At 42.7% G+C, this 15,558-nt stretch overlaps 1 protein-coding gene across 1 annotated transcript in view; it reads right to left on the bottom strand.

Annotated features, from left to right (window-relative positions):
• LOC120916783 (doublecortin domain-containing protein 1-like) overlaps positions 1-15,558 on the bottom strand; it is a 113,791-nt gene that overhangs the window by 78,266 nt on the left and 19,967 nt on the right. Inside the window, exon 3 of the mRNA XM_040327719.1 lies at positions 12,626-12,703. Coding sequence (XP_040183653.1) covers positions 12,626-12,703 — 78 coding nt within the window. The remainder of the gene's footprint in view (positions 1-12,625; positions 12,704-15,558) is intronic.

The raw sequence follows: 15,558 nt of genomic DNA, 5'->3' as shown, positions 1-15,558 counted from the left end.
TATTTTACTATATAAGGAAACATTTATGAAAAATACATCAGGGAGAAATATGAATAGAAAAACGAAATAACTAAAATTTTACATAAAAATATAATGGATATTTTTCATTATATTTACAACAATTTAGGAATCATATTCAATACAATGAAGAGTAAGTCAATATACAATTGACTTACTCTTCATTGTATTAAATATGATTCCTAAATTGTTGTAAATATAATGAAAAATATCCATTATATCTGTATCTGATCAGATAAATCACGAAACTATATAAAAGGATGATCGTTTTCCTTATTAAAGCACAATTATTATAAGAAAAAAAAAAAAAAGGATTAGATGTAAATGAGATAAAAGGTTATACAAACCTTTTATCTCATTTACATCTAATCCTTTTTTTTTTAATAATAATTGTGCTTTAATAAGGAAAACGATCAACCTTTTATCTCATTTACATCTAATCCTTTTTTTTTTATATATAATAATTGTGCTTTAATAAGGAAAACGATCATCCTTTTATATAGTTTCGTGATTTATCTGATCAGATGGTACAAAGAAAGTATAAAGAAGGGCTAAAGGAAAAAAAAACATTGTTCTAAGCCAAGCAGAAGATCTGGTTATATAAATTCTAGTATACCTTATACACAGTGTTTTGCAAATTATTTTGAGCTAGTGAACTTGAAGATGATAAGTTATATGACACATAATACTAAATACTATTCATGCCAGAGGAAAAAATAACTATTAATGAATATTTAACATGCAAATATTCCAGGAAAAAGCTATTATTTAATTCCTTAATAAGCCTTTTGTGTTACAACATTTAATAATGATGCACTACATTGTCATTTATTGTAGAATATAACACTGATCTCTCGAGTAACAATATATGTATAAACAATGTGTTTAATAAAAAGTGACATACAATAAAATATTATTCTCTTGTAATCTAAAAATAACAATACTTATAGGAAGTAAAACATTTCAAATATGCAATGCAGACCATATTTTATTACTAATATGTATTTATTTATAAAAAATGCTTATTGAGAGCGCAGTCATTACCCAAGGGCCTGTCCTTACTATTTAGGAACATGTAGGTTTTAGTTTAGCTTGAATTTTTTTAGCCACTAAAATTAATATAGATATTAAATATCACTAATGTATATTTTTTTAGCCACTGAAATTAATATGGATATTAAAAAAAACTAATGTTATTCAGTTCATATAAACTAATTAAGTTAAAAGAAATACAAAAAAATACACAAGGTGATAGTTGTGTGCTCCTTATAGTCTGTTGCATTATAAGTAGCAATAAATATATATTTCAAAAGATCTCTAAAGTACTATTGTTGAAAAGATACAAAACAAGACGTAATCAATAATAATAAAAAAAAATTAATATTGAAAAAAAAGGTAAATGTCAAAATGTTCCTCTGCCTTATTTAAAATTGTTTAAAAACAAGGAAAATCAGCTATACAATGGCAAAAAAAAACATACTGGGCCATATTCTCCAATAATCTGCGGCGGCCTCGCGTAAGCTATTTACACTATGCCGCCGCAACTTACTGGAGCAAGTGCCGTATTCTTCAAGCACTTGCTCCGTAGTTTGCGGAGGCGTAGTGTAAAAGGCCCGGCGTATCCCCGCGTATTTCAAAGGGGGCGGCTTATATTTAAATTAAACGCGCCCCCGTTTCGATCGAACTGCGCATGCGCCGGGCTAAAAATAGCCCAGTGCGCATGCTCCAGTTCTCGGCGGAAAACGTCAATGACACCGACCTGTGCGTCATTGACGTAAAGTCGTATTCAAGAACGACTTAGGAAAACGACGTACCCGACGGGAAAAGACGACGCGGACCCGACGCCATACTTAACATGGCATACGTGGGACTGGCGTAAGGTTGCCCCTCATATAGCAGGGGTAACCTTATGCTTACGCAAACGACGTAAGCGACGGTTACGCAACGCGATTTCGTTCGGGAATCGGCGTATCAGGCTCATTTGCATAAACAAATGAGACCTGAACGTAAACGCCACCTAGCGGCCGGTGGCGAATTACATTTAAGATCCGACAGTGTAAGTGACTTACACATGTCGGATCTTCAGCGTATCTATGCGAAAATGATTCTAGGAATCACTCGCATAGATACGCGGGTCAAAAAAACGGAAAATTGTATACTCACCTTTCCGTAATTTTCCTTTCCTGACGCATCTTCATGGCAGCACACACTGGGTTGTGACTCCGCCCCCACAACCTGACAGGATTGGTTAGCTATAAATTTGAAGGGGAGACGCCCCGCACCATTCTCTGTATATATCATCATAAAACAATAGGGCGGGCATCTGTGTGCTGCCATGAAGATGCGTCAGGAAAGGAAAATTACGGAAAGGTGAGTATACAATTTTCCGTTTTCCTGACGCATTCATGGCAGCACACACTGGGAAATAACTCGCCAGTCGGGAGGGTGCAAGAAAACAGTAATATTTATTCTCTATAGCGCTGAGGAATTGGCTCTAAGAACAGATCTGCCAAAGTCGACGGTAGCCAGGAGAGCAGAATCCACTCTGTAGTGAGAAATTAAGATGTGTTGGGAAGACCAAGTTGCTGCTCTACCTATGGTTTCCGGTGAAATCCCGCAAAATGCTGCCCAAGAAGTGGCCACTGCTCCTGTCGAATGAGCCCTAATGCTCTTTAGGAGTCGTAAGTTGCTGGATGGAATAGGTCTCCGCGATAGCACTAACAACCAAGAGGTAATGGTACGGGAGGTAGCTGGCTGACCTCGTCTGCTCCCGTGTGGGATAATTAAGACAGAATCCGTCTTCCTGAGATGTAGCTGTGAAGTAACTGGAGATGGTAGACTTGACATCCTAGTCATGGGACTCGCCCCTCTCATTAGTAAAAGATGGAAGGACGATGTCCTGGTTATAATGAAAGGAGGAAGTTACCCTTGGATAAAAATGGTCTGAGGGCTTCAGAACCACTCTGTCAGGGGAGAACACTAAATAGGGGTTCCGTAGCCATAAGTGCTTGTATCTCCGACGTCCTCTTAGCTGAGGTGATCGCAATACGGGAAGCCATCTTCAGAGCTAGGTTCCACGGTGAGACTAAGTTGAATGGAGAAAAGGGTGGATTGGACAGGGCCTCGAGTACTACACAGAGATCCCCTTTTGGAAAGGCTGGCCTCCTAGGTGGTCTGATCTTACGCAGGCCCTGAGGAACAGAGTGACCGGATGATGAAGAGCCCATCTAGTACCCGTCATGCTGAAAGGGCGGATACTTGCACCTTCAGGGTACCCGGGCCCGGGCCCTTGTTAAGCCCTGACTGAAGAAATTCAAGAATTTGAGATGGGATTCCAATCTCTTTGCTGCGACGACACGAACCTCTCCCAGATCCTAGTATAGGTGACATCAGTGGAGCTCCTTAGAGCTTGTAATAAGGTTGATATTACCTCCTGAGAGTATCCTAGTTCCCCTAACCTAGCCCTCTCAACTTCCAAGCTGGCAAATGCAGCTTCTCTGGGCTGGATGGAAGAATTGCCTCTGATGTATGAGATCCCAGGTTACTGGAAGATGTATTGGAGGCCGCGTACCTAGTTGTAGCAGGGTCGTAAACCATGGCCTCCTCGGTCGTAACGGTATTAGTACAATAACCGTGGCTGAGGACCTCCGAAGTCGGGACAGGAATCTTGTAATCCGAGAAGTTGGAAGAAAAATGTACCCCAGCTCGAAGCTCCATGGAAGAGCTAGGCAGTTTGTCCCTTCGGCTGATGGAAAGTGAGCTCTGGACAGGAACCTCTGACACTTGGAGTTCTTTGGCGTGGCCGCTAGGTCGACTTCTGGTATTCCACAAGTTTTCGTAAGAATGGAGAATACCTGTTGGTTCAGGGACCATTCGTTGTTTGAAAGTGTCTCTCGGCTTAGGTAGTTGGCCAACGAATTCTGTGTTGCCGGGACATACACTGCCCATAGATCTAACAGGTGCACTTGTGCCCTTTCCAATATGGGCAAGCTTCCTCTTGAAGCGTGCGACTCCTGATGCCCCCCTGTATCTGGATACATGACACCGCTACTTGTTGTCCATCCTGATCAGGACACTCTTCCCCTCTAGAAGAGGCGCAATGGCCAGGAGAGCCTGAAAGGCTGCTCTGAGCTCTAAAATATTTGACACTATGCCCTGAGCCCGAAAGTGCCACTGTCCTTGGGCTACTTGGTCTAGATAGTGTGGACCCCATCCCCCCTGGCTGGCGTTCGATGTTACTACTTCTGGACTTGGGGGAACTATTGGAATGGACTCCCTGAGGTTGGACGGGTGTGTCCACCACCATACTAATTGCTTTACCCAGTTCGGGATGTGAATGGTTTGGAGTATTGACGTTCCATTCCACTGCCTGAGAAAGGAGTTCTGTAAGACTTGCATGTGTCACAGGGGCCACTGTATCAAAGGTATGGATGCTGACATGGACCCCCGGGTACTGAGGCAGGCTCTGACAGTAGACGTCTGGATGATAGCAGATTCTGTACCTTCTGGAGTAAGGGCTTCAGCCTCTCTTGAGGGAGTTGCACCCGGTACAACCTGGTATATTATTCTGCCCCTAGGAACACCCTGACTTGCTGAATGCTCTGGGTGCTGAGGCGATGCCGAATGGGGGGCACCAAAATTGGAAATGAGATTAATAGATTGAGAACCGAAGGGACCTCTGGAAGGCGGGATGATCGGGACGTGAAGGTAAACGTCCGAAAAATCTAGGAGATAGCATCCAGTCTCCCACGTCCACTGTCAACAAAATGGACTGAAGGCTTTTCCAATCTGAGGGCCTCTATTTTGATCGTCTGTTGAACCTCTTTAGGTCCAGGACTGGACGTAGATCCCCTGTTTTTTTTTTTTTGTACCAGAAATAAAGGGGAATAAAACCCCCTCCCTTTCTGGTGTGGAGGTACTTGGTAGGCTGGAATGTGTTCCCTGGCAATGTGCCCATGAATTTCCAATTGTGACCGGTCTTGATAGAGGATAGTGTCCATGAATCTGTTATACGAGTTGCCCATATCCGAGCGAATCTCTTGAGTCTGGTGCCCACCTGAGCTGGGTGGGCAGACGGACCCTCAAAAAGGACTTCTGCTGTTCCCCGGCTGTGATAGCCTTGGCTTACTGTAAATACATGGAGGGTCGAGTATTCCAGTCCCTCCTAAATTTCCTGCCGGGACGGTAGGATCTAGCATCCCTGTACTTGACAGGAAGATCGCGTCTGTAAGCGGGGCCCTTCTGGGGCTCTGGTCTCCTATCGGAGGGAATCAGCCCGGATTTTCCCCCGGTAACCTTGGAGATGACCAAGTCCATCTTTGTGCCAAATACACTTGAGCCGCCATATGGAGTTTTGCACCAGTAGATTTTGATGCTGTCTCCGCTATCCAGGGTCTCAGCCATAAGGCTCTTCCCAGTCATGAAGTCGCCCCCTCAGGAGCCGTAAGCCAACTTAATTTCCCTGCAGGGAGGAGAATATCTTCCCCTGGTCGGCTCCTTCTAGAATGGAATTCTCAATGTTAGCCGCCCATGCAGCGATAGTTTTAGCTACTGCCGCCGTGGTGATAGCCGGCCTACTAGCGTCTCCTGTCGTGGAGCAGGCTTTCTTCAGTTATATATTGATTTTACGATCAAGAACGTCCCGGATGGTAACTGCATCTTCAATCGGTAGAGAAACGTCTCTAGCGAGTCGCATTAAAGATGAATCGACCGTAGTTGCATTGATCAAAGAATTGATCCTAGACTCCCACAAGGGGTACAATCTGCAAACTTGTTGCTCATACTGGGCCGCTTATGCGATCTCCCCCACTCATCCTTTATGAGGTTTTCCAGCTCTTTGATGAAGGGAAATGATTCAGGGCCCCCTTTTCAGCACCAGGAAATATTTCTGAACCTTCAGAGGTTCTGCCATAACCCCTTCCCAGCCGATCGCTTCCTCGACTGAATGGGCAAATGGTTCAACTAAAGAAGAGACAGTCCGACGCCTGCTCACACTCCTCATTCTTAGAGAGGGTTTTTGCAGCCTGGCGTAACGGCCGGGTGCTGGGCGATGTGCTTGGGGAAGGATCGCCCACAATTGATCCCTGTGCGATTCTCCTAGGAGCTTAGTATATACTCTGGCCTCTGAATCCTTGGTTACTTCAATGAAGCACGAGCGGCAGGCCAATTCCCCTGGCAAGGCTGGCGCCCCGCATATTTGGCAAACATTTGCTGTGGTGCGGGTAAGATAGCTCCATCTGGGATGAAGGTAATTGTCTGCGGTGGGACCGACTATGACAGGAGTGGCTGTGACGCGAGCGGCTATGCCTTGATTGAAGAAAGCAAGAGGGTAACCTTGAGTGACTTCTTGCGCCTTCTGCCGGAAGCATGGCTAGAATCTCCCTCTGTGCCGCAAACTTGCGTCTTTTGACCCGATAGGGCTACCAAAACTGTAGCGTCAGTGGCCAAGCTCTCTTTTTTGTCTCTTCTCTACTTACCACCTTCTGGACGGCCTCTATACCTGGTCAGCTGATGGTGGTCTGCGAGGGCAGTGGCCCCCATGAGGATAGCAGGGAGACAGCCCGGAAAGGTGGGAAAAAAGAGAGAAGGGAAAACATTACAATATGTCCCCCCCCCCCAACATTTATATTTATTAAATATAATGATTTATATACATATATCTATCCTTATTTTATTTTTTATTTTTTGGATTATATTAATTGTTTAATTATGGATATACTTTCTCCTATAATATGTTATAAATTAATATATAAATGTATTATATCTTCTATCCTATTTGTTCCTATTTTTTTTTTTTGTGTAATCAATTGGCCCAGGCTGAACTGGGACGAGCCTGCACACACCTGGTGCAATCTTCACTCTGAGTAGAGCAGAGCAGCAGGACTGCAGCCAGAACTACAGAGCGATAGGAGTGTTTCCTTTTTTTTTTTTTTTTTTTTTTTAAACGGCGCCGCCATTTGGAAGAGGGCAGAGGAGACCGGCGGCATCATCACTGAGCTGCGTGCATGCGCAGAGCGCTGAGGGGTACGCGGCGGTGACCCCGAGAGTATGGGGTGTCAGAGGAACCACAGGGCTCAGCAGAGCTGAGAAAAAAACAACAGGCAGGCAAAGGTACAAAACGGACTAACCTTAGGTGGCAAATGTAATGATACAAATACCTTTGTGGAAGCACACACTGCACTGGAAGGAAAGACAGAGCGAAAGTGGGGACCACTGCGAGATTTGAAGCTTCTTTAAAGCTTGCTACAGATGCCAGTATAATTCCAGAGCCCCTGAGACCACCAGAACGGGGGTTCCCACCATAAAGCTCATTTAGAGACTGTACAGGAGGGACTTCCAAACAGGAGAGGCTGAACCTGCTGGGGCGATCTGCGGTAAGAGGCATGCTTCTTGCTTGTTCGTCCAATCTGTCAGGTGAGGATAAAAAAAGAGAATGGTGCGGGGCGTCTCCCCTTCAAATTTATAGCTAACCAATCCTGTCAGGTTGTGGGGGCGGAGTCACAACCCAGTGTGTGCTGCCATGAATGCGTCAGGAAAGAGAGATACGACGGAGTTTCCTGAGATACTCCGTCGTAACTCTACTGAGAATATGGCCCACTGTATTTATTGGAGTATAACTCTAACTTTTTTACCCTGAAAATAGAGGGTAAACTGTGCCTGCGTGTTATACGCAGTGGGCCGTGGAAAGTTTTTTTCCTGAAACTCCCCTTATAAAGTTAGGGTGCGTGTTATACGCCGATAAATACAGTATATATGAGTGCTTTAAAGGGGTTGTAAAGGTTTGTTTTTTATTTTCTAAATAGGTTCCTTTAAGCTAGTGCATTGTTGGTTCACTTACCTTTTCCTTCGATTTCCCTTCAAAAAATTTTTTTTCTTTGTCTGAATTTCTCACTTCCTGTTTCTCCTCAGTAAACTTGCCCCCATCATCCGAGCGGTGGTTAGTCAGCCAGAACAGCTTACTGAACAGCTTATTGAGGAGGAACAGGAAGTGAGAAATTCAGACAAAGAAATTTTTTTTTAGAAGGGAAATGGAAGGAAAGAGTAAGTGAACCAACAATGCACTAGCTTAAAGGAACCTATTCAGAAAAAAAAAAAAAAAAAACCTTTACAACCCCTTTAAGAGAGTGGTTGGTTGTTTGAATGCGATACGACCATTTAAAGATCTTCTGCCCACTTGATTTTTCAGTGCAAATGATTGTTCTCTGGCCTGATCATAGAAAACAATGGTGTACTGGCTAAACTAGTCAAACAAGACTAAACATTTCCAGCTTAATAATAAGCCTTTCTACAAACAGAAGTTCCCAGAGGATATCAATGAATGCATGTGTATCACACGACAAATAGTTAGGTCCCCTAGAGTCCATTTTGGTGCATTACCATGCATTATTTTTCACATTTACATGCATTGTGTTAAGGCAGCCCATTCATTTAAAATACACTTCCAATGCATAGAAATCAACAGAAAAGGTCCCTACATTTTTTTTTTTCAAATGGTGTGGATGCGTTGACACCTGCTATACTTGTGCATCAGGGTGCCTTTCTAAATTAATGCCACCACAGCACACAAAGTGCATTCCTGCAATAAAGTTATCTAAGTTATATTAGTGTCCACAGATTTTTTTTTATCCTAGACCCTTTTAAATCTAAAACCAAGATCAAATACCTGGATTTTGGGCAGTTTTTCAATCTTTCTAAGAAAACAAGAGATACATACAATTACCGTAGATCCTCGAGTATAAGCCGACCCGAATATAAGCCGAGGCACCTCATTTTAACACAAAAAAATTGGGAAACTTATTGACTCGAGTATAAGCCTAGGGTGAGAAATGCAGCAGCTACTGTAAGTGAAAAAGAGGTCAACAATGCCCATCTTCAGCCTCACTGTGCTGAATTGCAGCCTCACTGTGCCTCACTGTGCCCATTTGCAGCCCCACTGTACCCATCTGCAGCCTCACTGTGTTCATTTGCAGCTTCACTGTATCCATTTGCAGACTCACTGTGCCCATTTGCAGCCTCACTGTGCTCAATTGCAGCCTCACTGTGCCCATTTGCAGCCCCACTGTGCCCATCTGCAGACTCACTGTGTTCATTTGCAGCTTCACTGTGCCCATTTGCAGCTTCACTGTGCCCATCTGCATACCTCACTGTGCCCATCTGCATGCCTCACTGTGCCCATCTGCATGCCTTACTGTGCCCATCTCCCTGACTCACTGGGCCTATCTCCCTGCCTCACTGTGTCCATCTGCAGCCTCACTGTGACCATATCCCTGCCCTACTGTGTCCATCTGCAGCCCTACTGTGTCCATCTCCCTGCCTCACTGTGTCCATCTCCCTGCCTCACTGTGTCCATCTGCAGCCTCATGTACCTGTGACAGTCAGTCAAGTCGGCGGCCGTCCAGTGTAACAAAGCCCCATCTCCTCCTCGTCCTTGAACGCGACAAAACACTAATTAGTTTCCCAGCAGTGAGTCAGTGTTCCGCCTATCATGGACGAGGAGGAGGCGGGGCTTTGTTACACTGGACGGCCGCGGACTAGACTGCACGTCACAGCGCCGGGAGATCAGGTGCATGAGGCTGCAGATGTACACAGTGAGACTCGAGAAATGTGCTGAAAAACTCGGCTTATACTCGAGTATATACAGTAATTTCCCATTGTTTATAGGTTGAGCGCTACTGCAATAAACTTTCATCCTTTCTAGAGATCTAACCATCAATGCCAACCCTTTTAGGCCTCGTACACACGACCGAGAAACTCGACGGGCGAAACACATAGAGTTCCTCGTCGAGTTCCTTGTTAGGCATGTCTTTTTCCCTGAAAATGATTCTTGGATTCTGATGAGGGCTGCTGCATAGACAGTATATTTTATTAATATTATTATACAGGATCTATTAAACACCAACAGTTTGAGCAGCACTTAGAAATATAAAGGGAGACAGTACAGTTACAGTACAATTCAATACAAGAGGGTTACGAATGCCCTGCCCGTGAGAGTTTACAATCTAATAGGGGCAAGTGGTACAAAAAGTAATTACTGCAAGGGTTGAGAAGGTAAAAGCTCAGTTTTTAGGTGGAGGTTGGATAGGCTTCCCAGAAGAGATGAGTTTTCAGGGATTGCTTAAAGGTTTACAGAGTAGGAGACAGCCGGACAGATTGGGTTAGAGAGCTCCAGAGGATGGGGCAGGCTCTGGAGAAGCCCTGGACATAAGCATGGGAGGAGGAGACAAGGGGAGTAAAGAAAAGGAGGTCTTGGGAGGAGTAATGAGGATAGTTTGGGAGATATTCTGAGACAATTTTGGTGTTGTAGCTGGGAGGTGAATTGCTTTGTATGTAAGTTTTTTTTTTTTTTTGGGCAATCCAAAGCCAGTGGAGGGATCGGTAGATTGGGGTGGAAGACACTGAGTGGTTGGTAAGGTAGATGAGTGTAGCAACAGCATTCAAGATAGGCTGAAAACGGGCTAGTATGTGTAAAGGTAGGCCAAAGAGGAGGGAGCTGTAATAGGTTGAGGTTATGATTAAGCAATTTGGTTTGTGAAACATGTTAACCTTGCTGCTACAGTCCTGTTGTATCGTGGCTTAGTGATGTTATGCATGGATTTTTATGATTAGAGAATTTACACTTCTGAAGATTGGAGTGCGGTCACCTCTTTTGCACATACTTTGACAGTTTTCCAGTTCAGGGACTGGACCAGCATCAGATCGTCAGTACAGCTGTTGCAGCCTCTCTTTGTCTGAAGGGTGGATAGCTTGTGTAAAGAAGAGGGAGCTGTAATGGTCCCGGAAACGAGAGAGTGAAAGGAAGCTTGGTGGTGTCATTGTTTAAGAAGGAGCATACATTGAAAATGTTATGGAGGGGAAGTCTGCAAGATTTGGACAGTGATCGAATTTTAGTCTGAAAGGACAGGCCAGAATCCAGGATTACAACAAAAACCCTGGCATGATAGGGGGGGGGGGGGGGCAATAGTTGTATTCATCTTGATAACAAAAAAGTCAAGGGAGCGGGCAAAGGGGTAGTGGGCAATATTATGAGCTCAGTTTTAGAAAGATTTGTTTTAGGAAGTGGTGTGACATCCATACTAATGTGTCCATTAATAAGGTAGTAAGGTGAGAGGAAACTAGAGGGGTGAGGTAAGGAGTCGAGAAATAGATTTAGGTGTCATCAGCACAGATATGTTATCAGGGCTGGTGCAAGTATTTTTGACACCCTAGGCGAAACCTAATTGTGCTGCCCCCTGGCTCCACCCCTGACCCCACCCCATTTTGCCTGCCCATGTAAACTCCACCTTTTTAATGAACCAAATGCAGCCGCCAGCACCTATCAAATGTAGCCTCACCAGCGCCCATCAATCCAGCCTATCAGCGCCCATCAATGCAGCCTCACCAGCGCCCAAGAATGCAGCCTCACCAGCGGCCATAAAATGCAGCCTCACCAGCGCCCATCAAATGCAGCCTTCCAGTGCCCATCAATGAATGTTTGCTTGCTTCCATTCATTCGGAAGTCGGGACACAAACACAGTCCTCCGCCGCCGCTGCGCCTCTGACACTATGTGCGAATGGAGTGGCAGCTGCCTGCTGATGCTGAGACTTAGTTGCTTGCTGCACAGAGAAGAGAGTAGAAACATCAGTGGCCGGTCTCCCTAGTTTGCCTAGTGGTAGCACCGGCCATGTATGTTATTGGAAGCTGAGGGAGGTTATCAACTGACCAAGGGAAAATAATAGAAGGGGGTCCAACGACAGAACCCTGGGGACTCCTCCAGAAAGAAGTAGAGAGAAGAAAATAGAGTTGTAAGCAGCACTGATAGAATGCTTCTATAGGTAAGAGAATGAAGAAAGAGCAGAGTTTTGAAGGCCAAGGCAGTGGACCTTTATTTTTTGAAGAGAAGGAGTGGGTGGTTTACTGTATCAAACGCAGAAGAAAGGTCCAATAGTATGACTATGCAATAATGGTTATTGGTTTTAGCAGTTAGTAAGTCATTAGTGAATTTTTGTGAGTGAAAGCCAGACTGTTAAGCCCTGTACATGCGCTCGGTTTTCCCGGCGGTAAAAAGTCAGCCGGGAAAACCGAGGTGAAAGCCAAGAACCTGGCAGAAAAACTGCCAAGAGACCTTCGGCCGGGAATCCCAGCCGTGTGTATGCTCCATCGGCACTGCCTCGCAGTGTTTCCCATAGGAAAGTATTAGCAAATCTGGCAGAAAAAAAAAACGCCTGTAATACCGACGGGAAAATAGAGAGCAGGTTCTCTATTTTCCCGCCGGGGTTCCCGGCTGTTTTCCTGTTGGGAAAACTGCAAGGAAGCATACACACGTCCGATTTTCCTGTCCAAAAGCTCTTGCCAGTTTTCCTGGCAGGAAAACCGGCCGTGTGTACGGAGGTAGGTTTCATCAATGACTATTCTGCAAATAGTGACAAAAAGCCCTTACCTGACCCACCTTAAATTTGGTTATCCTGAAGTTCTCCTTTAAGGGGCCCATACCCAAGACCTGCCACAGCGAAATGATCTTTTATTTGGGTGGAATATCAAACAATACTCAAGTGTTTTACATCCAGGCCAGTGGCTGTATGGTACATTACATATCTGTCTTCTCAGCAGAATATAGAGTTCAAGACTCACCTCCTTTATTGGCTGCTGCAAATCTTTTCGGCTAATATATATACAGGTTTCACCATAATCTTTGCCGTTTTCAAAAACCTGAAAAAAAAAAACTACTATTATAATGAAGAGTAAAATAAAATAAGGCATAACAAAGTTAAACATATTTTATGCTGCAGTGTAGTAAGGCACAAATCTGAAAAAAGCACTATAGGATTTTCCAGATAATTTTCCCACATCTACTGGCACAAAGACCCCTGGCACTTGTAGATCGAAAAAAAAAAACACAGGGTTACGTCTGTGGACAGAAATAACGGGATAAAATAATAGCTACAGCCATGTACAGGTTTTGTGGGGAAAAACAAATGATATTTTAATTTATCAAATTTACTCATTTAAAAGAAAAGCCTACCTGGCAGGCATATGTGTAAAATATAACAGAAAAAATAATAACATATATATATATATATATACACACACTAAACCAGGTAAAATTAGAACACTTTCTTATTTCAGCATGCTTAATTTGACAACTGTTAATCGCAATTCTAAAGACACAGCGTGATAGAAAGCTGATTACTTGCAGTGTAACAAGTGCTGCAGGACACATTGTCACTGTGTTAGAAAATGCTGATTATTAATGTAATGTTTTTGAGCTGAAGAAAGAAAGTGCCAGAGAGCATCATCTATGCTTACAGTTCTAAACTGCTAATTGTGGCCATGAAATGCAAACAAACTGCATGTGAAATGATGACAACATGGCAGGTAAACAATGGCAGGGTTTTGAACTGGAAAAACAAAACAGGAACCCTTGATTATTCCAGGTAAATCTCTACACAAAATTTCATATACATCTTTTGAATTTTGCATCTAAAAAACACAAACTTAAAGTATATAGTTATATAGATATATCTATGTATAGAGATACATATGATATATATATATATATATATATATATATATATATATATATATATATATATATATATATATATATATATATATATATATATATATATATATATATACATAAATAACTGTATTGTAATTGTATTGTCCCCCCACATTGTAAAGCGATGCGCAAACTGTTGACGCTATATACAGTAAATCCTGTATAATAATAATAATAATAATAATAATAATAATAATAATAAATAAATAATATACTGTATATATATATATATGTACCCTGTTTCTCCAAAAATAAGCCCTACCCCGAAAATAAGACCTAGCATGAGTTTCTGGGATGGCTGCAATATAAGCCCTACCCCAAAAATAAGCCCTAGTCCTTGTACAAACATGTAATCCGTTCTGTAAAAAGATTATATAATGTGCAGTGTGTCTCCCCTTTGTAACTTTATTGTGGAAAATACCTTATTTACAGCACTGCTGGGCGCTCACGTGACCCGCCGGAGCTCTTCTCCTCTCCTCCCGGCTGATGTCAGCTGTTTTTTTTTTCAATAAAACTTTATTAACCCCCCTGACGGTAAACCCGAGCGTGACTCGGGGTTGGTTTTACATGTTAGGATCGGTAAACCCGAGTCACGCTCGGGCTGGACGGGCTTACCTTTCGCTGGATCCACAGGCTTGGTTTACTCACCTTGTCCCTGGATCCAGCGATGCCACCCGCTGTGTGAGCGAGCGGGACCTCCTCGCTCGATTCACAGTCCCCGTGTGCCGCCGATCTCCGTTCCCTGCGACGTTACGACGCACGGGGGCGGAGAACGGCGCCAAATTCAAAAAAGTAAACAAACACTTTACATACAGTATACTGTAATCTTATAGATTACAGTACTGTATGTAAAAAATACACACCCCCTTGTCCCTAGTGGTCTGCCCAGTGCCCTGCATGTACTTTTATATAATAAAAAATGTCATTTCTGCCTAAAAACTGTAGATTGTCCAAAAGTGTCCCTTTATGTCAAAAATGGTTTTAGATCAGCTAGAAAACAGCGATAATAAATTATAATCACTTGCAGAAATGTGCGATAGCGATTTGCGGGGAAATTCATCATAAAAAAAATAAAATAATGACAGCGACAATTCTGCAACTGCAAATTTCAGTGATTTTGAGTTGATTACATTATTGAATAATTTTTATTATAATTAAATTATTATTTGTTATAATTATTTATAATTATTTATTATATTATAATTTATAATTTTGTTTTAAAAAAAAAAATCATACCCGGGATGCCTACAAGACTCTTGCTTGGTCAGATTTAAGTGAGTTATTTCTAAAAATTACAGGCCTACAGTATAAAACTCCAAATTTCCTTGCAAAATAAATGTACCGCTTTTGGTACGTAATTCCAGACAGAATCATACCGCCAGGGAGGTTAAGCCCCTACCCATTGCAGTACTCAGAGTGGGGCTGACGTCATTGGGGTCATTGGGGATCTTGGCCCCTCCCTCTGCAGTATTTGGAGTAGGGAAGAAGAGCTCCAGCGGCTCACGTGAGCGGCAAGCGGCACTGTAAGTAAGGTATTTTCCCCAATAATGTTACACAAGGAGACACACTGCACATGATATTTTTACAGAACGGTTTACATCATTTTATAAGGTCTTTAAACAAAGGTTTATTTTTGGGATTACAGAATTTCACAATGCTGACTCCAGAGCTGACAGGGGGAGAAACTTTTGTGTACATACCATAAATAAATAAGACATCCCCTGAAAATAAGCCCTAGTGTATATATATATAGATATAGATATAGATATAGATATATACTGTATAATTGGCATGCAATTGACATACAGGTATATTTTTTACTTATACAGTATATAAATATTTAAGAAAAAGTATTAAAAAGATCATCTAAATATGGCTGTTAATTGTAAATTCAATTACTTACATACACATAAAAGAATACTGTACACTAATCTATATGACAAAACAACCATTAAAAAAATCTGTATATCATACATGCTTGGTATTGGCTTAGATCCCTGTT

The sequence above is a fragment of the Rana temporaria genome, chromosome 11 (assembly GCF_905171775.1).
Source record: "Rana temporaria chromosome 11, aRanTem1.1, whole genome shotgun sequence".
NCBI classification, from domain to species: Eukaryota; Metazoa; Chordata; class Amphibia; order Anura; family Ranidae; genus Rana; species Rana temporaria.
The sequence above is the reverse complement of the archived record's forward strand: the minus strand, read 5'-3'. Positions and strand labels throughout refer to the sequence as shown.